General features: G+C 37.1%; 3 protein-coding genes across 7 annotated transcripts in view; 2 read left to right on the top strand and 1 right to left on the bottom strand.

Annotated features, from left to right (window-relative positions):
- Positions 1–24,496, top strand: part of LOC131025745 (uncharacterized) — a 774,387-nt gene that overhangs the window by 743,754 nt on the left and 6,137 nt on the right. The window lies entirely within an intron of this gene.
- LOC131026299 (phosphatase IMPL1, chloroplastic) lies at positions 17,388–22,882 on the top strand. 5 transcript variants are annotated; one of them, XR_009102239.1, is made up of 12 exons: positions 17,390–17,811; positions 18,106–18,173; positions 19,271–19,404; positions 19,660–19,748; positions 19,856–19,913; positions 19,998–20,050; positions 20,190–20,288; positions 20,423–20,536; positions 20,682–20,783; positions 21,056–21,137; positions 21,218–21,387; positions 22,592–22,882. XR_009102239.1 is itself a non-coding variant. In XM_057956128.1 (11 exons), exons 1-10 carry the CDS (start codon positions 17,491–17,493, stop codon positions 21,340–21,342), a joined length of 1,137 nt encoding a protein of 378 aa, XP_057812111.1. In that variant the 5' UTR covers positions 17,388–17,490; the 3' UTR covers positions 21,343–21,387; positions 22,592–22,882. The 5 variants fall into 5 exon arrangements, 2 of the variants coding, with proteins under 2 accessions (XP_057812111.1, XP_057812110.1); XR_009102238.1 differs by having other exon boundaries at positions 22,490–22,882; XM_057956128.1 differs by lacking the exon at positions 21,056–21,137 and having other exon boundaries at positions 17,388–17,811; positions 21,244–21,387.
- On the bottom strand, positions 21,770–23,733 carry LOC131026310 (protein PHLOEM PROTEIN 2-LIKE A1-like). Its single transcript, XM_057956155.1, has 3 exons — positions 22,896–23,733; positions 22,578–22,696; positions 21,770–22,328 (listed from the first exon to the last, which is right to left on the bottom strand). The coding sequence occupies exons 1-3, from the start codon at positions 23,127–23,129 to the stop codon at positions 21,962–21,964; spliced, it is 720 nt and encodes a 239-aa protein (XP_057812138.1). The 5' UTR covers positions 23,130–23,733; the 3' UTR covers positions 21,770–21,961.

Here is a 24,496-nt window from a genome sequence, read left to right as displayed (position 1 = left end):
ATCTTCTTCCCTGATTCAAAGTCTTATTGTATTTCCCAAAACCATGTTCTAAGAGTGTTAGATAAACTGATTTCATCGAATCAAGATAACAAAGATGAGATATAAGGTAGAATAATAGCTAATGACCGGATAGCACTGTAATTACCCCAAAAAATTGCAATCTCGACACCAGGTTCTCACGCAGATTCAATAGACATCCAACAATTATCTCCTATTACCTCCTAATCATTTAAATGCAATGCCCATACCTTAGCTAATTAAAGCTATCACTCAAATGCTTAAATCAACACCCACTTTGATAGTAGTAAAAGAAACATGATTGATTCCAACAAAATAGAAGAATAGTGGAGCACTTAGCTCTTGTTGGAAGAGGGTTCTTCGCTGCAAGGGGCGATAAGCCTTCTACAGAGTTCTGCGGTGGTGATTGCTCTGATGACAACAGAGAGTTCGTCGGACGATTATTCGTTCAAGACCGAAACATAAGGCAATTTGGGGATTCTCGCGCTGGGAGCTCAGGGAAAGGTGTCGATGCTTGCATAAATCGCTGGGAAACACAGAGAGACATGAAGAATCATCAAAATTTGCCATAAATCATTTGGAAAATACAGATTAATTGAGAGAATTGGGGGTTTTCCCCTCTGCCCATAGTTTATGAGCCTTCGTTGCTCATTGAATCATGAAATCAGCAACTGCACCGGCAAAGCGAGCTGGCTTGACTGAGCTACGTCTCAAAAAGAGAGACGACGCCGGAGAGGCTGGTCGCCGGCCTCGCCGGACCCGCGGCTGAGAAACTGCGGATGGTCTGTGCGGTTGTCCTGCGGCCGAAGCCGGAACATAGACAGGGCCCTCCTCTGCCCTAAATCGGACAAAATTGGATTGGAGAAGATGATTATCGAATGTTGAAGTCGCGGAAGCAGGAGGCAGTCTCGATCGAAACTCGCGCTGGACTTGGTCTGGTTTCTTCCCGGCGATGAGAGCTTCGGTGCGGGGTTCTGGTGGTGCAGCTGCTCGCAGCTGCTCGCCGAAGCCGGAGACGAAAGGGATTTGAAGCCAGAGCCGTAAATCCCCGGTCGGCGAAACGGTGGTATGCGCAGCTCCTGCGCGGCGGTGACGGGCGGCCACGAGGCGACTCCTGCCGGAGCTGGAACAGCCGCCTGTCAGCCTGTATCTCCCCCCCTTCCTCTTTTCTCCTTTTTTATTCTGTTTTTTTTTTTCGATTTATCCTTCTTCCCCCTTTCTTCTTTGAAATTGAAACGATGAACAGTAACCTGACTTCAGTGAACAGTAACTCGAATCCCTCCCGATGAACAGTGATTTTGCTTCGATGAACAGTGATTTTCTCGATGAATAGTAACTGGAAAAACAAGAATCTCACGCCTTAATTCAATTTTCCCACAGACGGCGCCAGTTGGTGAAGCACTGAATCACCAACACCTAAACTAGAAACTAAAAAGCAATAAATGACACACGGATTTACGTGGTTCGGTCGTTAAGACCTACATCCACGGGAGTTCTTCGTTGGTTTTCACTATAGTTCAAGAAAGTTTACATTTTACAAGTGTGTTGCTGGAATGAGTTCCTCCCCTAGTTTTCCAATAGATGTGCTATTTATAGTTGGTGAGCAAACCCTAATTCTAAAAGCCCACTCATCTAGTCAATTGGGCCCAAAACTCAGTACAATGGTCTTATTCCCGAAGTTGAACTATCATACGTAGCTGCGCAGGAAAGGCACTTTGGTGGCGCTGCTCTGACTGCGCCGTGCTGCTTTGGACTGCGCTGCTCTGCTTTGGTCTGCGCTGCTCTGCTCTGGTCTGCGCTGCTCTGCTCTGGTCTGCGCTGATCTGGTTTGGCTGCGCGGCTGCACGGGAAAGCTACTTGGCTGCGCAGGAAGGCACCTTGGCTGCGTGGGAAGGTTTCTGTGTGCAATCATTCTTCACTCCATCTACTTGGGTGGATTTCTTACTCTTTTATCTAAGATATCCGATCGTACCTGCGCTGTTAGTTTCTGTAATAATAATAATAATAGTAATAATAAGGTAAAATAGGCTTAGATTGCTAAGCACAGCGCTGATGGGAATTACAGTCCTCATCAGATACAATCGTACCAGAAATGATAATTTTGAAAACTTCTTACACCCCGACCATAATTTTTGCTGGGAATCATCAACTAACTTGTAAAATGACTTAGCTTCTGAATTTGGTTCTTCAATTTCATCAGCCTCATTCTTACCTATTTCAACATCATCGTATGGTACTCAAAATGCATCATTATGCATTTCTTGCATATTGCCCCCATCACTAGGCTCATTTAGGGCTGAGCAAAACCAAACCGAAACCGCCAAACCGAGCCGAACCGAACCGGGCGGTTTGGTTCGGTTTATGTAGAGAAAACGGTGCGGTTTGGTTTGAAAATTTTCAAACCGCCAGTTTTAGGTTCGGGTTCGGTTTGGAAAAAATGGTGCGGTTTATAAACCGAACCGAACCGAACCGAAATTTTTAATATATTATTATAATATATTATATATTTTATAAATAATTAATATTAATAATATTAGAGTTTTCAAACCCTATTCTCATTTCTAAATTCTAATGCAGCCCTAGCCGCCTCTGACCTTTCCCACCATTGCAATTCAAGTTTCAATTTCTAGGGCTCCCTCCCACTTCCCGTCGGGCCGCCGCAGCGCCACCGCCACCCCACCCCATTCTGGCAGAAGCCGACTGCCATCCCCACCAACAATCGCCGACGCAAGATCCCTGCCGGCGCCGCCTCTTCGTCCAATAGAGTTCCCCGCTACGCCCGTCCAGGTCCCAGCAGTCGCGAGACTCACGACGTCGCCTAGCCGTCCCGCGACGCCGTCGCCTAGGCCTGACCGAGCCTCGCTGCCCCACGCCGTCGCCCAAGCCTGCCTCGCCGTCAGCCCGTCGTCCCTGCCTTGCAACCTCGGTCAGTCCCTCTTATAATTTTTGCATTATTTGTTATGTATGGCTGAAGTTACAGTAGTTAGTCAAATTAGTTATTCATATTTGTGGCGAACATTAGGAATGCATTTTGTGGACTTTTAAGTATGCATTTTGTTGAATTTATGCATTTTAAGGGCTGCCAAATATTGCTACCAGGTTTTTGAATTAAAAAAAAAAAATTGGAACGGTTTTAGGCCAAACCGAATCGAATCGAACCGAAAATTTATGGTTCGGTTTGGTTCGATTTTTTCAAGTAAAACGATTTGGTTCGGTTTGAAATTTTAGTTGGCGGTTTGGGTTCGGGTTGGTCAAAACGGTTCGGTTTCAACCCAACCCGCCCGAATGCTCACCCCTATGCTCATTAAAAAATGAAGTGGGAGTTGTAAAATTAGAGGTTTCACCTTGAGCTATCCATTGAGTGTAGCCCCTAATAAATCCTAAACACCTTAAATGAACTTCCACATATTCTCTTGGTGGGAAAATCCCATTTTTATATGTTGACGAGCCCAAGTTCTGTGCTCTTTTTCTTTGTTATGTCTAGGTCTAGATTGAGTCCTTTTTGTGTGTTTTTACGTGCATGTTTTTGTGTCTGGGAGGACACTTGTTTGGACAGGGCCTCGTGGAGCTATAATGGGCAAGATAGAGCGAATCTGATGAGATCTGGGAAGGCACCTCAACGATCAAGTATAACGAGGCCTGCAGGTTAGATGCAGTCCAAAGATCGAGAGTCACATATGCTGACCTGCTGGGCATGATGTTGATCAAGTAGGTAGTACCACTCAGAGGAAGAGTTCTATCGAGTCTTGGGCATTTGGAGCAGGTTCCAAGAGAGAGTATTGCAGCCAAGACTATCTGCCGCTGACTAAGAGGTTGGCCTGACTTACGCTCGAAAACCAGCATCCATCACGAGAGGTATCGAGGGCATGAAAATCGGCAGAATAGAGGTAGGAAATGTGAACAGAGAAGGATTAATCAAGATTAGGCGTCTGTTCGCTTATTTCTTTACACGCCGCAAGTGTACGGGTGCAATTGTGTACAATAGCAAGCAAGGTCGTATTCCTCAGAGACTAATTATTATCAATTCCTATCCTAAATTATTCTACTCTATCTGGACAAACGAAATTGAGAATTTTGTTTTTAAACTAAATAAATAAATAAACACTGGAAAGAAAATAAATCAAGCTGCGAAACAGAGAAACAGATAAGAGAAGATTTCCCAAGGCAAAGGTTTCAACAGATTCTCCTAACTAACATGTTCAATTCAATTAATAAGATGATTCCTAAGGCAATCTCAAAACTAGTCTATACCCACTCCCGTGGCATACAAACCGTTGATTACATGCAAGGCTACCGTCCCCGGATCGCACTTCTAACATGCAACTCCTAAAAGCTCATAGGATTAACGTCCTCACAAATATCAATTCCCTTTAGAATTAAATATATGTGTTCTATGTTCTTAGTTCAGGTAATAATTATCATCTCCCGATCTCAAATTTAAAACCTATGAATATGCTAAATTGGTGGCCAATCAATAAAGCAAACAATTGTAACAAGAACATAAAAAGGAAAAACAATCTCAATTAATTGAATCAAACAGTCAGAAATTCAAATCATGTCTACTCCCTAAACCCTGGGAAAAAGGGATTCTAGCCACACATAGACATATGAACTATAATACAATTCTCAATAAAACAAATAAACATCCACAAGAAAAACCGTAGTAGAATTGAGAATCTTCAGTTCTTGCTCTCGCTCTGTTCTCCGTCTCTCTCAGCTCTCAGGAAAAGTAAAATATGATAGATGGTGATCATTGGGGAATAAGTTATTGGATGGTATTTATATGCCCTAGGTCTTCAAGCTCCAAAAATACTCCAAAATCGCGCTTTAAGTGTAAAATCCGGAAACTGGGCGAGAAAACGGCGTCTCGCGCCGGGTCGCGCGGCCGCGCGCCGAGACCGCATGACCTCGTGCAGCCTGCTCGCGCGCCCGCGCGCCGAGCCCGCGCGCTCCTCCAGCAAGCTCTGCTCCGGGCCGCGCGGCCGCGCGCCTGGACCGTGCGACCTCGCGCGGCCTTGCGCAGTGATTTTGTTTTGGCTCGTTCTCCCTCGTCCGAACTCCGATTTACAAACCATTTGCGCTCACGAACTCCTCTCGAGATGAACTACAACTTGTATTTCAGTCAAATCTTCCAAATTCTGCTTCATTATGTCTTAAAATTTGTTCAAACAACGAGCAAGTGACAAGTTCTTGACCATAAACCAATATAAGCTCAAATAAATCAACAAACACACAAAATTCTCATAACTAAACATAAAAAATGACACACCAAGAGGTAAAAATGCATGTTTATCAGCGTCCAGGGCGCGACGCTGACATGACAGATCCGGTGCACGAAGATAAGGCGCGAGAATATTTCTTTTCCCATGCGCGGAGTAGATATGCATGAAGCTTTAGGATATACATGGATCAAGGGCAGAGATATCCAAGGAAGAGTCCTCAAGCTTGAAGACTCTGTCTAGGTTAGCCTGGACGCTCCAATTGGAGTCAGACACTTCCGAAACCATAGCTGCGTGTTGGCCTTCGGCCCACACCTAGAATCTTATAAATACCTGTTTCCTTTTTCATTTTCGTGGTTAGACAGAGGTGTGCAAACTAGAGGAGTAGGGCGAGTACCAAAGACAATCTTTATATTTTCTACATTTTAGTAGTTAAAGTCCTATTTGGGCAAGACGTTTAGTTTATGCTTTATGTTGGCAGCGTAGCATCATGCCTATTTTTTCTGTATTAGTAAGTTTACTTTATTTTATTTCCATGTCTTATTTATCTTTTGTTTTCGCAATTTACTTTATGTCTAGTTAAGTTTATCGATCTGGGCAAGACATAGATGATGTGGATATGAACTTATAAACTCGTGAGGTCTAATTGTGTGCTTAAGTAATTGCATGTTGTGGTCCCGAAGTGCTGGACATTATAACCAAGTGTCTAAATCGACTTGATTAGTTAACAGGCCATTAATTAATTGAGTAGACTTAGATCACCAATAAATCAAGATTATAGGGTGTGTACGATAACTGTGCGTCTTGAGAGTATTTGTGGGCACGGGAGATTGAAGTAGACCACGGTCTGCCTAAGTTCAATATTGGGTCTATCTAAGGCTAAATGATTCTCGGTTTAATTGCATGCTCTGAGGTGTCCTATTGCATGGTTAGGTCGAGATGGTTTAATGGTATAGGGTGTCCCTTACCTTGAACACACTTAAGGATATATTTTCTTAGACAATAGAAATGCACGTGACAAGTGAGAATGTGAGCACAAACCATTGGTAAGTTATAACCAGTAGACACAATATTATAATGAATATCTTGACCAAGGAGCGAGTGTAAGAGATTATCCACAGATTCGACGTCTTGACCATATTGCCTTTTATTACTAATATTTCTGTTTAGTGTTTTCAGTTTATTTTCGTTATTTCGAGTCAAGCTGAGTTTAGTCCCAAGAGGTGTCTCGTGACCAGGACGATAGTCAACCCCACCATTTTCTTATTTTTGTTCGTGACAAGAGATAAGCTGCACCAACTCCTTGAGGGATCGACCATTGCTTCCACTAGGCGCTACGCCTGTCTTGGGTAAGGTTACAAATTTATTTGTACGTTGGTTGAAACGACAACTTCGCTTAAAACTCGAAGTACAACCGTCGTCACATGTCTTACATAGGCACGATACCATTCCATTAACACTTGTGTTTTTTTTGGAGAAAGCAAAATCAAGGAACATTTTCAGTCCATCCAAATACGTTTTGCTATTCCTAGGGAATTTCATCCAAGTCTTATCCGTACTTATTATCTTAAAATTGGAATCAAATAAATTATTTTACGATGCGTAAGCAGGCAGTCATATTAAATTTTATAATAAAATTTGCACAATAATTATCATTACTAAAAACAAAGGTTAAGATTACTGAACGATAGCTTAAAATTTAGGGAAAATTGCACCTAAATACACAAACTTTGCCAAAAATCCATATTTGACGCGAAGTTAGGATTTTACATTTTAATACACCAACTTTCGTTGTTGTCCATATTTGACACGACTTAATTCTTAAAAATTCAAAAAACAACCCATTTTGGTAAATAATTATACAAAGACCCACTTATGTTATAATTTGGGACATTTAAACCGAAACAAGACATTTCCTTATGATGTTTTCTTTTAAACCATTTTAGGCACGGATCAAAGATTAAAAGAAAACATCATAAGAAAATATCTTGTTTTTGTTTAAATGTCCCAAATAATAACATAAGTGGGTCTTCGTATAATTATTTACAAAAAGGGGTTGTTTTTAAAATTTTTAAGAATTAAGTCGTGTCAAATTTGGACAACAACGAAAGTTGGTGTATTAAAATGTAAAATCCTAACTTCGCGTCAAATATGGATTTTTGGCAAAGTTTGTGTATTTTCACGCAATTATCCCTAAAATTTAACCTAATATACGTGACAATAATTATGCCAAATCAATATAATAATTTAATGATAGCTTAATATATATACATGACAGAGAAGGTAGCAAGTGTACATAATTGAGAATGTTTCAATTAAATATATATGAGAAATAGGGTGCACATGCAATTGACTAGAAAACTCTTTAAATCTTTTTACTAAAAAATCTCTTCTAAATCTTTCAACTACTCTGCATAAGAAAAAAAAAATATACAAATACAAGTTAAAATATAAGATGCATATAAGATATTTTTTATGAATCAAATGTAACAATTTTAGAAAAGACTTAAAATAGAAAAGAAAATATAGGAAAGAGAACTTTGACGTATTTTTTATTTTTTATTTTTTTATCACTGCAAGTGTACGAGTGCAATTGTGTATAATAGCAAGAAGGATCGAATGCACAGAGATTGATTTTTAATGGTTACTATCCTAAACTATTTTTCTCTATCTGGACAAAAGAAAATAAAGTTGTTGTAAACAATTAAAACAATAAAAGCAGTAATAAAATCACATAAGTAGGAAGAGGGAAAAAAAACTATGAAGAATAAATATCTCAGGCTTATGGTTTCAACATATTCAGGAAATTAGACAAATTCAATTTAATAATCAATGACAATTTATTCCTAAGACAATCTCAAATCTAGTTTATACCCACTCCCGTGGCATACAAATCGTGAATCACATGCAAGATTATCGTCCCCAAATCACACTTAAACATATAACTCCTAAAAATTCACTAGGATTAAAGTCCTCGCACAAGTCTCAAGTTCCTTCGACTAATATTGACAAACATGTTTCGTGTTCTTAGTCTATACAAAACTAATCATCTCTCGATATAAAATTAATGCCAATAATCATGCAAAATTGATGGCCAATCAATTAAGAAAACAATAAGCACAAGTACATAAAAAGGATAAAACAAGTCTTGATTATTGAGTTAAATAAAGTTAGAACACCATCATCTGTTTACTGCCAAACCCTGTGATAGAAACGATCTAGCCACACATAGACATATGAACTAGCAATGAAGAATCAAGAATAAAATAAATCATCCAATGATAAAACTCGTAAAGTTAAAATGAATCTTCAATTATTGCTTTCAATCTTCAAGTCTGTCGTCTCTTCAAGTTCTCCAAGTGTTAATACGAGCAAAGGTTAAGGTTATGTTATTTTTCTTGAAGCTTTTAAATGGTATTTATAGGCCATGTTGTTAGATATATATTGAAGAAAACATGTGAAAAATCGATTTTTGGGTAAAAGAAAAATCAAAACGTGGTCAAACAAAGCGAACACGTCGCTCGAGTTACGGGAGCGCGTCTAAAACAGTAGGAAACGCAGCACCACGCAGCTGCGCGTCTAGGCCGCGTGCAATTTTTCAGTTTTGCAGCAATTTAGTTTCGGCCTGTTCTCTCTCGTTCGAAGTTTGATTTTTGATCCATTTGCGCTACGAACTCGTATCGAGATGAACTTCAACTTCCATTTAGATCATTTTGTCAAATTAAGCTTCAATATTTCTAAAAAAATTCGCTCAAACAACAAGGAACTAACAAGTTTTCGACAATAAACTAATATACGCTCAAATAAACCATCAAACACACAAAATTCTCATAACTAAGCAACAAATATGACACATCAAAAGGCAAAAATGCATGTTTATCATGGCGCTAAAAAAAAGTGTCGTTATATAAGGGTTAATTGCTTATAAATACACAAATCATACTCAAAATTTGATTTTTAATTAGATCTATTTTTTTTATCAAAAAAATATATTCCCTCCGTCTTATAAAAATATGCACAGTTTTAATTCTCATTTATAGTAATAATTCTCCCACTAATCATCACAATTAATGTGGGACCCTTCCTTAACTCACACTACACTTTATAGGATTTCTTAAAATTAGTGTCGTCTCATACTATGCATGTTTTTATTTGACAGAGGGAGTATAAACTTTTAATTTCTTGGAAATTGACCTGGCTCCAAAAGTTTGTCGGACAATAACTTGATTGTTTGAAATTCGATGGACAATTCAAAGATACGGTTGGAAACATCTGGATAATAGCTCTCTAATGATACCTATATAAAAATTTAAGTATTTATAAAAAATAAATATAATTAAGAATTAAAATTTGCGTATAATTGATGTATTTATCTATATATATATAAAAGCTCAACCTTAACCAATATAGCCATTTTGGCGGGAAAATGAAGAAGCCTTTTAACCAAGATATAATATCAATCATTTTATTATATCCACTAGACCATCTCTTTCCAAACTTGGTCTTCAAGAATATACCTTTTAAATATGCTAATCTATCCTTTCAATATGTTCATGGAGAACAAGTATACTTAGCCTCCACATTTTGAGCTCTATAAATAAGATGAAATTTGCACTCAAACAATAATCATGGTTGCTCTACTCATCGGAGCATTTGAATTTACCAACAAAATTCTTCCATTATCGCCACTGTCAGTGCTACTGCAACCACCAACACCACCCAAAACCCAAAACCACGACGACAACTAGAGAAGAAAAAGATGAGAAAGAAGAAGCAGCAATTTTTTTTTTCTTTCTAAAAAGACCTCGAACAATTTCAAGAACTTGGCTTTCACTGATAAAAGAGAAGTAGAAGTTTGAAGCTTTGATTTTATTTCTCTGCCTTTCAACTTGCTATGTTGAGTCGCGTCTATAAGTACCAAATTGAGCCGCAACAGCGGATTTGGGAGTGAGGGCCAACGAACTTAAGGAAGAAGAAATGAGAAAAAAATAAGTGGCTCTGTAATATTAGGGGAAGAAGCGATGCTGATGAAGGGAATGCTATTAGGGATTTTATTTGTTTGAATTTTTGATGTGTTGATGGAAGGAAGAAGAATATTTATGCAGAAGTGGAAAAAAAAAAAAAACAGAGATGAAAAAGAAGACATGGGAGGCGCAAGTTGAAGATGAAGAAATTAGGGCTACTCTCTTACCTTTTATAATTATAATATTTTATTTATTTATTTGTTTGTAATCATGGGCTTTGTTAACTTTTTGGCTCTATTTTTGTTTAATAGATTTTTTCATTGATTTTGGGTTAAAGAAAAAGAAGATTAATTTGGGCTCTATTCTAATTTTGTTAATTTTTTTTGTTAATCATGGGCTTTGTTTGTTAATTTATTTCGTTGATTTTTTCCTTGAATTTGGGTTCTATTCTAATTTTGTTAATTTGGGGATTTAATTTGCAATAAAAAATAAATCAACTTTCAATTACATGACATATTAAAAACTATAACACAATAATAATTAAAACAACGTTTATAATATAAATACAAACAACATAATTGTAATTTTTGTTTATTTAATATAGTAATAAATTTAATATCTTTTATTTAATTATAATATTTAAATTTCAATATAATACTTATTTCATATAAAATTAGTAATTGAATTTTTTGGGAGTGAATGTATGATTTGAAAGAAATTTATATGTACGATAGAAGTAATAGGTAAACTAGATTGATACTTAGAAAACATGGGCTCAAAATATGGAGCCAAAATTCAAATTTCGAATTTTAAAATTCAGCCTAAAATTTGCCTATAAATACAAGTAGCATTTGCTCATTTCTTCTGTTTATTTTCAAAATTTATTATCACAATGCAGACTTTCTCTCTCCATTCTTGGTTGTTCTAATTCTTTGTTATGTTTTTTATTTTTATGTTTTTAACATTTTTAAATATAGTATAAGTATAAGAAGAAATATATATTATAGCTTATTTTGCGAAGGAAATTAAAAAATGACCATATTATTACAAAATGATGTATGTAAGTAATCTTTAAATAATAAAACTCAGTTATTGAAATGCAGGGAATTAATAATCAAACTCTCACTTGATTTGCGAGTTTTGGAGGGAAGAGTGTTTTGAGTAGAATGTAGTATAGGTGGCCCCAAAAACTGGAACCGAGAATCAAACCGTGAAATCGAACCGTTCGGGACGGTTCTGGAATCAAAATCGTGTTAGACGGTTCCGAACCGAAACCAAAACCATGTCCAGTCATCTCGGTTTCGGTTCCACAAACCAGAAATCGGTAGTTCTCGATTAGGAACCATAACCAAACTGTGGAACCGCGAACCGCCCAGAATTGCCCCTAGAACCGGCGGTTCCCGGTTTGTACCGTTATTTTTTTTGTTAAATACGTACTATATTTTGAAGTGTTATATGAAATGTAAATAATGTTGAACCATTTATTTAGGTTATAAATGGTTGAGGTTTAGTAAGAATTAAATGTGAGAATGAGAAATAAGGATTGACCATTTTATTTAGATTGTGAAAGGTTGAAATTTAGTAAAAGTCGATGTGGAAATCATGTGTATTGAAAAACATAAGTTCATGTGCTTCTTTTATATCCTTCACTTTTAGGAATGAAAATGGGTCGTATCCGGATCAGATTCTATAAATACCAAATCCAGATCCGTTTTATTTTCATAGATCCAGATCCGCCCCAAATCCAACGGGTTTTAAAATTTATGATCCAAATCCATATCCGTTAGATCCGTGGGTCTACGGATCTAGATCCGCGGATCCACTATTGTATTGATTTTTAATATTTATTTATGTTTTATATAATTATATTGTGTAAAGTAATAGTATTGTGTATTGATTTTCAATATTTATATTATTAGAAAAGTAAATATAAATTATAAATATTATATATAAAAAATGGATTACTCATCGTTAGGTCTGAAAATTCTTATATATGGAGACGATGAGGTATAAGTTATTCTTATATATATCATTTATATATAATTATTTTCAATATTTTGGAAACTATACATATAATATTTACAAATAAATATTCGTCAATGTTATTGGCAATTGTAAAATAATATAACTTATTTATTTAAATTGAGAATTATTCACAATCATTTAATGTATCAAATTGTGAAATAATATTTTCACTATTTATGCAAAATAGTAAATGAAAAATATAAAATAGATAATAAAATATATTTGATATTTAAAATTTACATTTTAGATTGTAAACATATTTAGTTATATGATTTTTTTTTAAAGTTACTAGAAGTATATGAATATAATCAATTATGCAACCCGCACGTAAACGAGACCTCAACAACATTCAACGGTGGAAAAAAAAAGGGTTAATAGCCAAAAAATACACGAACTTTCACCAAAATTGCAAATTGCACATGACCTTCAAAATTGGCCTCAGAATACATGACCTTTTAATTTAATCGTGATTTTCCCCCGCGTTGACCAACACATGCTCCACTGTTGACGTGGCTCCCGGAATTTGCCTACGTGGTCGACCGGCGATGGTAAGAATACGACGTCGTTTATTACTTACAATTTAACACACTGAACGACGTCGTATTGTGACATTATGCGAATTAATATAAGAAATTAGGGTTCGAGCTCTTCTTTCTCTCTACAATTAGGGTTCTTACGCCTAAAATGGAAGCTCTCCCGATTTACGAAATGGCGTCGAATTGAAGGGATAAACGCAGATCGAGAAGAAAGAAGGCAGATCGACGAAGAATAATGAGTCATTCGCGAAGTTCTTCGTCAATTGAGAGGTCGAGTAAAGGCGTTGAAAGGAGATGTTTTCATAAAGTACCTGCGATTATGAAAACTTCTCACACTGAGAAGAATCCAGAGAGGAGGTACGTTGAATGTGGACAGAGAGATGGCGAGGATTGTCGTTATTGGGATTGGGTCGATCCGGAGCTAACACCATATTACAAGCTCTGTTTTAACAAATTGAGAAATGAAAGAGATGCTGCAATCGTCGAATTGGAGGGTATGATGTGTGAAAAGTACAGTGGGTATGAAGGTGATGGAGTTGAAGCCCTTGAGTCCATGGTAAACAAGAAAGATATGCCAAGTTCAGTGGAAGCAAGGTTCAAAGCAAAGAAAGATTTGCCAAGTTCAGTGGAAGCAAGGTTCAAAGCAATGGAATGTAGACTTAGAATTCTCACTTTTGCTTTGATTGTTGTGATAATTATGTTTATGTATTCTAAGATGTAATTTTCCCTTTGTTAATGAATGAAGAAGCATGCCCTTGAATGTAGTTTATCTTTCATTCTTCATTGATTCATCCATTCAGAAGCTATTCAAAGACAATGAATTTACATAAAGATTGACAAAGATACACAAACTTAACCAAAAGTGTCATCTCCATTCATTCATCATTTCAGATTCAAAAGTGCCAAAAAAAGGTTATAATGTACAGAAAGGTGGAATAGTTTTATGTTTATCCAACACTGACATTCAAAAGCCTAGATTCAAAAGCAAATCAAAAGTTGTTGTAGTCTTCAATCACTTGTTAATGCTCTCTTGTGTAGCTGAGCATTCCAACAATGTGCTTCCTGACGGCAGATTGCTTGCAACACTGCCGGCTGCACCACCTCGAGCGATTCCTCTTGCACCACCCCGAGCTCTTCCTCTTGCACCACCCCTTGGTCTTCCTCTTCCTCTGCCACTTGATTCTCCTCCGTGGGTGGTATGGGTGACACCCCTTTGATCAGGTGTCTGCAAGAATTAGTGACAGCAAGAGTTAACATATCATCATACACATATGCTAAAATAATTGAAGAGTAATGACATACCCTAAAGTATTGGTTGCCACTGCCCTCACTGATGTAGAGTCCAGCACCCCTCATTGCAATTGCCTTCTCCATGGCAATCTGCTTTTGCTCTGCCTTGGATATCACATGCATCTTCCCCTTGTCCTTTGTTGTAGCCTCATTCTTCTTAGGCCTCCCCTTTGCTCCCTTTTCTTTTGTTGGCTTCTCGACCTTCTCCTTCTTACAGCCCCTTGTGTTATGACCACGCTCACCACAGTTACCACAAGTCATTACTAGCCCTTTTCTTTTCAGCCTATTAGGATTTTTGGGATCAACCTCATGGGGATCCCTAATCCTATTCTTCTTAGGCCGCCCAGGCATGTTCTTCACTGTTGGAGGCTTAATCACTGATGAAGGTGTAGTTTTCACCACTGCCGATCTCGAGATCATCTACCAGATGCTTCACAAACCAACTCCAATTCACCTCGTTCTCAACACTGACCACTCCCCATGCTATTGGGAACATCTGATTGTTCCCATCCTTTCCAACAGCACACATCAAAATCCCACCCAAGTAAGTCTTTAAAAAACATCCATCTAAGCCTATCAATGGTCTACAACTCTCTTTAAAACCTTTCCTCAATGCAGAATGACATATGTACAGGCCCTTGAATACCCCATCACTGCCCACAACAACATCAAATGTGCCCTCTCCATCAACTCTTTTCAGTTCAGCTATGTATCTCCTAAGAGATGCATAGTGCTCTTCAACCGACCCTCTGACAATCTTTAATGCATGTTTCCTTGCTTTATATAACCTATCCCTGCTAACATCGACTGCAAATCTATCAGCTATGTCTCTCCTCAATTCACTAACATCCCAATTAGGTTTTACTCTGAACACTGGCAGGTACTTATTAGCTATCCATTTAGAACTTAATAACTTGTTCTTTGTAGCCCTCTTACAGGTATGTTCCCCCTTGTATGACTTAATCATGAATGCTGCATCCTTAGCCACAACAGACGCATACACCCTCCACTTACATGGTGGCTTGCAGATAGCCTCACATTGGTCTTTAGACACTCTTCTAAATCTAATGAACCAACCATTAGCTATTGCCCAACTTGTTAAGGCTGCCTTACATTGCTTCCCATCTTCAAATCTAAGGCCTAGCTTAAGGTCTAGGTCTTTGTCATCTGCCTTTGGGTCATACCTATTTTTTTGCTTAAGCTGCCCTTCACCATCACTCTCAGAGGAAATAATCTCATCACCAGATTCCTCGTAATCTGACTTGTTCTCTTCCTCATTAACAGGATTACATGTCTTCAGCAAATCCCCTACCCATGAGCTAGGACCTGGACCTGTTTCCCTCTGCTTTTTCTTAACAGCCACATAGCCTTCATCCTCTAAACCCTCCATGTTATCATCATCTAAACCCTCCCTGTTATCATCATCTGCATCATCACTTTATTCAGCATTAGAGGGCAGATACTCTTCCTCTGAGTCAGTTGTTAATCCTCCATCATACCTTTCAAGCACCCAATCCCCTCCACTTAAATCTATAATAGGCAAGTTTGACAATAAGTCCTTAAGAGAAGGCTCATATGTCCCCTCTTCAGCATCTTCCCCTTCCCCAGCATCTCCCTGATCCTCTTCCCCTTCCCCAGCATCTCCCTCAGCATCTTTCCCATCATCTCCCTGATCATCTTCCCCTTCCCCAGCATCTCCCTGATCAACTGCCCCAGCATCACCCTCATCAACTGCCCCAACATCACTTTTCCTAATCCCCCCTCTCCACAAAAACGCTAACAACTCTATTAACATCTGTAAGGAAACCCAACATATCCATCACCTCTTTATCGGTTTTGATTACCCTAAATACATATGATTTAGGTTCGACATAGACTAACTTAGCCCATCCAGAATAACCCAAACTCTCCACTAAATCCTTCAAATCAAAAAAACCAAACTTATCTACATCAAGGTCATGAAACCCTACCTTTTTACCCCCACCATAAGCATCAAAGCCCTGAACTTCACGAAACTCTCCACCATGATGAACGAATAGTGAGAAGTTATCACTGCAATGTAAAAGCGAAAAAAAAAATCATTTTCCAAACCCTAACCGATTGCGAAATAAAACAATTAAGAACTATCTAATATCACACTTGAAATTCGCGATTTTACGAACATACCTTCCACCCATGTTATCACACTCTGAAATCCACCTTCTATCTTCCTTCGATTTCAGACGTGCTCTTCAAACGTATCTCTTTGCCTTCGTAGCTTGTTCGTTGTCGGAATAGTTGAAGAAATTGCTTGGATTTTTCTTGGATTTGCCTAAAACCCCTTCGACGTTCTATCTTCCCTCCAAATTCAACCGTAAGTGTAAAAGGTGAGATGAAGCTTGTGTTAGAAAAAACGACAACGTTTTCTACTCTTTTTTTGCCAGCGTGTATAACTTAGCCACGTACTATGCCACGTAATGTCCACATAATCACCGGTCAAACTTGGCTCTGATCGGAAATCTCGTCGGGGGAAAATCGCGATTAAATTAAAAGGTCATGTATTCTGAGGCCAATTTTGAAGGTCATGTGCAATTTGCAATTTTGGTGAAAGTTCGTGTATTTTTTGGCTATTAACCCAAAAAAAAAAACACCGCACATAGGCGAGAACGCCCTGCATGTGGGACCTCAGCACCAAACAATATAATACAATAACAATACATCACCACATAAAGTGGGAAAACATCACCGTCAGACGGGATTGAACCCAAGATCTCTAACAAAGAAAAGTATTTGAGTGTCTCAATATAAGATATAAATTTATGATTTTTATTTTAGAATGTCGTTTTTTTTTAGCTTGCACAAATATTATGCTTTTAGGAAAAAAAATTATTCCATACTTTTGTGTAATTAAATGAACCTAATTTCTCTTAAGGTAGAATGTTATATTGTGTAGGGACCATAAGTTTGATTGATTATTTCGCACAAATATAATCGTGTAATTGGATATCTTTTACGTTTAACTTTTTACGTAATAAACATGCTTTTTATTCCATGGGTTACTGATTATTTACTAATTCATAGGTTGGATTGATTTTAGCTTGCACATTGATTATTTCATAGGTTGATTCATTTTATGTTCGTATATAAATGGTTACTAATTATTGATATTTGAAACTTGAAATTTTTTATTCTCAATAGTATTGTTTATATGGAACTCTATGGAATTGATTTGTATAAGATATTTTGTTGTTTGTTATATATATTTTGCTTTATTTAATATGATATTTTTTCTTATGTTTATAATTATATTTCATGTATTTGTGAATTTTGTACCCGCGGTAAAATACTAGTTGGCTGTTAACCCTTGGCAGATTTCTTTTTGCAAACATTTCTCTCTCTACCGGAAAAGGAAAAAGAAAACAGAAAAAAACGGAAGTAAATCCTCAATCTTTCCGAAGTATGGGACGGTGCATAATTGCTTCATCATCCACACTCAATCTCACCCGATTATCTCGTAAACCCATTTCAATTCTTCCTTCCGAACTGCCGACCTTCTCGTTTGCTAGGAGCTCGACTGCAAATCCGCGGCCTCTGAAACATGAATTTTATCCAACACTGCCCTCTGCTTTCAGCTGTAGAAGGGGACTGTGCACGAAAGCTGTTTTATCAGACGTTTCTGAGGAAAAACAGTATTTCAAAGTCGGAGCGGAATCGACGGGTCCCATTCCTTCTGATCGGCTTCTCGCTGTGATTGAAATTGCCGCCAAAACTGGCGCTCAGGTTTCATTCTTTTCTTCTGTATATTTATAACAAATTTGTGGTGGAGAATAATTGGTAATTTGGGGGATTATTAGACGAATATTTAGAATGCAAGTATTGTTTGGTGATAACATTAGATTAATTGGTATTGGTATGCTAATTGAGAGCGTCGCTTGAATTCTTTATTTTTTCCCTTTCCCTTTTCCATCAAGTTAATAGTGCGCGCGCGCGTGAGTGTGTCTTAGTTATAATCCTGAGATTGTTATTTAGAATATGTTACGAATGAATGCTCTAAATTTCTACTTTATCTTTCAGGTGATAATGGACGCAGTGAATAAGCCTCGAAATATAACATACAAGGGATTGACTGATCTGGTGACTGAGTAAGACTTGCTGCCATTCTGAATTTATCCTACTTTTGATGGATGTATTAACTTGTTGAGAAGGTTATTTTATGGTTTTAGTTTGCGAGTGAAGGTTAACAATTGTGGGTATATTTGCGAAAAACAGCCTGATTGTATTGACATTGACATCTCGTTTAAGTTGCATTGTGAGGCAAGAGTAGTTCGATGAGAAATTCTGTGACTGAAGGTTTATTGTAGTATTTGGATTGAATTTATTGCAAACTTGACTACTGATAGTCAGGGACGGAGCCAGGAATTAAGTTTAGGGGGGGCTGAACCGCCCCCGAGAATTTTTTTTTTGGGCATTCTATATATTTAAGGTATTTTTTTTATTAAAATACGAGCATAATACTAATAATAACGAACAATATTTTCATAGATTATATAGTTTCAATATATCACAAAACTTTTTTTGGACATTCCGTATATTTAAGACATTTTTTATTAAAAGGCAAGCATAATAATAATAATAACAAACATCATGTTCATAGATTAATATTTTCTATATATTACAAATTAGTTTCAATACATTATAATTTTTTTTAGCATTTCATACATATTAGGCATTTTTTATTAAAAGACAAGTATAATAGTAATAATAACAAACAATATTTCATAGATTATATAGTTTTAAATAACAAAATTATCCTTAAATTAAGTATATATGAGAGAATATAATAACCAAATACTCTTTTATAAAACAAAATTATTTTATAATAGGTATAAACATATATCTATATATATTTTAAAATTATAAAAAAAAAAAAAAATTGGGAGGGGGCTCTAGCCCCCCCTGGCTCCGTCCCTGCTGATGGTGGCCCTTTCATCTCCAGAAATCCCATCTGTTTTTCATGTTATTCTTTTTCTTCCCCCCCCCCCCCCCTTTTTTTGTTTTAAATGGATATCTTTCGTCAACAATGCATGTATACGTTATGATATTAGATAAACAGCTTCCATTCTTATATATCTTGTGTGTTTTAGGTGATCGTCCATTCATAATTATTTTGTGTGTTGTCTTAGTATCATCTTTTACTTGGTTAGGATTTTAATGTACCCACTGAACGAATATTCTGCAGCACGGATAAAATGAGTGAGGCTGCTATTCTGGATGTGGTAAAGAAGAATTTCCAAGACCACCTCATTCTGGGGGAGGAAGGAGGGATCATTGGGAATTCATCTTCTGATTATCTTTGGTGTATAGATCCCCTAGGTACTGCTCATCAAGCCCCAAATCAAGGGTGTAACTACTGCTATGTAGCATGCCCGCCCATTTACTTCTTGAAATTGTGAACTCGAGATGCTATTATCATTATGATATCATAATTGTTTGTAGTTGGTGAAAACTGTTATTATCAGTAGTAGTGATTATGGGGTTGTTGGGATCAACTTGACTTGGGAAGTAAACCTCGAATTTCAACCACGGTTTCCCTTCTGCCTTTCCGATCTTATTTCAACTTCAATGCAGATGGTACCACAAATTTTGCTCATTGCTACCCCAGCTTTGCGGTTTCCATTGGTGTACTTTACAAAGGAAAGCCAGCTGCTGCCTCTGTGGTAACTTGGCACATGCGTTATGAATGATTTTACAATTGATTTGAAGTTTACTAGTATAACAGGATTCTGAAATAGATCAGAGGTTGATCATGTTATCTCCGTCGCAGGTAGAGTTTGTTGGTGGACCTAAGTGTTGGAATACTCGGACTTTTACTGCAGCTGCTGGTAGAAAATTATTTTTCGTACTCTTTAAAATTTGAAGCATATTTGTAGTTTTTACAGGTTAACTCAGCATTCTTGAAATTCCAGGTAAAGGTGCATTCTGCAACGGAGAGAAAATTCATGTGAGCCAAACTGATAAGGTGAGTTATCATGTAGTAAGGGCATGGCTGGCTTGATCCAAGTATATCTTTCTTAACCAACCTTATCATATCCCATGGCAATTTGTATATCTGCATATTCTCTTATACTCTAATTACCAATTACTGTAATCAATACTAGGTTGAGAGATCACTTTTGGTTACTGGGTTTGGATATGAACATAATGATCCATGGGCAACCAATATGGAACTATTCAAGGAATTCACTGACATTAGTCGGGTAAACACTCTTCTATCTATGATTACATGACAAGTTACATCTTGATATTGTATTCTTATGTTTGTAACTCACTTGTTCACTAAAAAATGGCTCAAACCTCTACTTACAATCTCCTTTTGACTCCCAATATGCAGGGTGTGAGGAGGCTTGGTGCAGCAGCAGTTGACATGTCTCACGTAGCCCTGGGAATTGTAGAAGCCTACTGGGAGTATCGTCTTAAACCATGGGATATGGCCGCTGGTGTTTTGGTAATTTCTCCTCCTTTTTCATCTCTTGGTTATTTCTGAGTATGCTATGTTACATCAATTTAATATGTCTGATGGTAAAAGGAAAATAAACTTGTGCATGTTTTATATCTACTTCTATCACTTAGATTTTCATGCTTTCAAGTAGATAGTTGAAGAGGCCGGGGGAACAGTTTCATGCATGGATGGTGGAAAATTTTCTGTATTTGACAGATCCGTCTTGGTATCCAATGGAGTGCTTCATTCTAAGGTTAGTGACCTTGTCACACTGATATTCAGATTTACTTGTGCTTGGGTTTAAGCAGATAATTGAAACATATTAGGATTAGGAAGATAGTCTTCTATGAGGAATTTGATAGCACACGAAGCAGTCTTTTATTTTATTTCTCGTTATCTTTTAATTAGTCTTTTTGTTAGTTAGTTTATTTTCTTTTGGGGTCAGCTGTCTTTAGTTGGAATAGAAGCCCATCTGCCCATGGGCTAATTAGATTAGCGTTGCTTATTGATCTATTTATAGTTCAGCTTGCAGTAGGAGTCAGACACGTTGAGGTCAGATTGATTGTTACAGATGTGTTGCTGTAGGCCTCTGCAGAGGAGTTCCATAGTATCATTCTGTTCTAGTTTATCTTTCAATATTAGTGTTCTTGTTTGTTTTCTGTGTTATCTCCACCTTAACTCTATCAGAATTCCTTTTACACGATTGGTTGCAGCTTCTTGAGCGAATTGGACCAGCAACAGAGAAATTGAAGGACAAAGGCATCGATTTTTCACTATGGTACAAGCCTGAAAATTATCACACAGAAATTTGAGAGGCCTATTTGATGGCTTTGCACCAGGCTTCCTGTGGAGATCAGGTCTATTTCTGACTCTTTCTTTTGGAGATCTCCTAACGTGTGACCTACACATGCTTTACCTTGCAAGAAATTTCTTCAGTCTCACTAATATGATGGTCCTTTCTTGTTTCTCCTGCCAATCAATCTATGAATAAAACTGCTTATGATTCCTACCTTTGTCTTTTTGTCTTGAATATATTTTTGAGTATATATCTTGGAACTAGTGTTCGGAATTTTGAGCCTGTCAAAGTGGTCCCACTCAGCAGATTTAATTTAGCAGTTTAAGTTCGACATAGTAATAGGTGCCAAATTTGTTCAAACACAAGACATACTAGCAAGCCTATCTTTCTCCTTGAGCACACATGAATAAGAACAACTAGAATTTGCTGCTGAAGAACTTAAGTTAAAATTGCAATATCTACCTTCCATTATGTTAGTCTGAAGAAGCATTAATCAATAACTCCACTTCAGATTATGAAAGTGGATGCAATTATTATTCCACTTGTTCGCTAATCCTACTAAAGCAGAAACTTATAAATCCTCGTTATATGGAAGTAATGATTCCATGTTGAGAAATACCCCAATGTTTCTGAACTCAAGCTTTTGGCTGAATCTTAACTCCTTTTATTAAGAGCCCTCTCTTCCATTCTGCTCCATATTCATATAAAGAGAACTCCATCTCTCCAGTCTTCTCAGCTGAGCTTTTGATTTCTCCTGCTGGGATGTCTATCCAGATTCCTCTTGGCTTCTCCATCATATTTTCCTTATGTTCTTGTCTAGTTCCGTTGGGTAAAGTGAGTCTCAGATTCACAGGAACTTCCCATCCGTAAGCAGGATCCTTCAGCATCACAACGAATACAACTTCATACAGTCTTCCTGGTGAGAGGTTTTCTATCTCGAATCTTCCATGTACCTCTAGCCAGCAAACGTCGAGCAGTTCAGCAGCTGCAAGATGTTCGTCACTGCAACATACAAATATTACTCAGAGTCAAACTGTACATGGTTGCTGTTGATTTTTATCAGTAGCATTTTCATTTGCTTTGCAATCCAATATGCCAATGTTTGATGACTTGTGTATATTGATTATATTTCCATAAAAAAATAAAAACCATTATCTTTGCAGGTGCAAGCATCCATTATTGAAATAATGATTTTAATAATTTGATCGAGTTCTACCATCCAATCACTTCAAAGTTGATTCTAGTCATTACCTTGATTCTTTCAGCAAGGGCCAGTGCCAGAACCTTTGATCTTCCGCCCAAGTTATCGAAAGACTTTGTGCAAAAATCATGAAGCAGTTGCAGTTTGACTGCTTATCAACCCAGTACTTCTGCAGAATCGAAGTATTCTATTAGAAACAGAATAAGAGGTATTCGTAGCATGGTACGACCAATGTTTTCCCTTTTCTTTCTTTCAATTCTCAAACGATAATATCTTCAATACTCAAATGTGTAATTGATTTGCAATGAAGTTTAAACTGAATAAATACTTTACTGTTAACAAAACTAAAGAAAAAGCCGCATACTTGCCTTCCGCTTCTGGTTCAAGTAAACACCTGTATAAAGTACTTCCTGGATATTTGTCGCGGATATATCAACGGGCGAAGCAGCATGCTTCAGAATATCTTCACAGTTATGAGGTAACGAAACTCGTTTGCTACTCTGATTTGCTTTGGCTTCACCCTTCTTGCTTTGTTTCCCATTCTTGCTTAATTCTTCACCATTTGGCTCCAACTCCTGATCTTGTGATGACCCGGCACCCATTAAGGTAGATGACAGAACGAACACTAGCTTACTGTTAATTTGCCTGTGAATTGCTGTTTATATAGAAAAAATGCTGCTTACTAGGATCGATGCCCTCTATCTTGTGTTACATCCAACACTTATTCTTCTTTTCAGCGTTCACATTATAAAAGGTGGCATTTGTAGCTTAACTTTATGCATTTTGCTGCATTTGATATTTTTTCAGCATCATATTCTGATTCTTGATCTTTAGATATTATATGGTTGGCAATCTGATCTACTTAGATCATGCATGCTTGCTATAACCGTCGTTGGTGCGTGCACCGCTCTTATATTCTTATCTTGTGATGAAGTGGTGCTGGTGCTGGTGCTATGTTGTGGATGAATGCCAGAACACCTTGCTTTAATCTAATTTTTCTTTATATTCTGGATTTTGATGCCATGATGTTGTCTGAATGAGGACACCATTCCATAATTTTTGTTTGGTTTAAAATATATTTATTTATAGACTATCTAAATTTGGTGAACTGTGATCTTTTTCTGGCCGAATACAGGCAAAAGAAACCTTGAACTACTAGCTTATAAAACTATAGTGATATTTGAACTCAATAATCTTGCGAATTCAATTTCGTATGAGTGGTAAAACTGAAACACCAAAAGATTCTCTTTTATGAGTGGTATTGAGTTCAATTTCGTCTGCGTTCATGTAGTTTTTTCACTTTTGTATGGGTAGTGGTTTTGCCTGCGTGAGGATAATTTTCCCACCTTTATATGGTGTAGAGGTCTCAACTATGTGTGAGTTGTTTATTTGATTATATAATAGATACTCTTGTAATTCTAAAAAAAAATCTTGCAAATTCTACTACTAAATTTGATGATATATTTGATTTTAAAAAATAAAATTGATAATATATACTACCTACGGCGCATAAAGCGTGTACATTTTGTTATTTCTGTTTGTCATACAAAAGTGTACAAGTTCTATATTTGGACAAAATTCTTAATTTTATAACTTTAATTTTTTAAATTATTTACAATAAATATGAGTTGTGCCTTTTTCTCTACTCATAATACGCTTAATTAAAATTTTTAAAATTTGTGTGAGAAAAAAGTGTGTTGTGTGCGCACTCTTTGGGAACAAAGTGAGTATATTTGTAATGTTATTAAATTGTGGCTTTCGATTTAAGAGAATTTCAAGCAAAACTCTCCTTAAATATCATCTAGTTATTGACTGACGTCCATTTCTATCGACAGTATGAAAAGTTATTTTATATTTGAGGCTTATCATGATATAGATTCTCGATCGCAGCGGGTGAGACCAATGGCATCTAATCAAAGTCACATTCAAGAGAATCAACTTTTAGAATCCCTCTACGTGTAGCCACGGA

The sequence above is a fragment of the Salvia miltiorrhiza genome, chromosome 5 (assembly GCF_028751815.1).
Source record: "Salvia miltiorrhiza cultivar Shanhuang (shh) chromosome 5, IMPLAD_Smil_shh, whole genome shotgun sequence".
Lineage (NCBI taxonomy): Eukaryota > Viridiplantae > Streptophyta > Magnoliopsida > Lamiales > Lamiaceae > Salvia > Salvia miltiorrhiza.
This window is presented reverse-complemented; position numbering and strand designations above follow the sequence as displayed.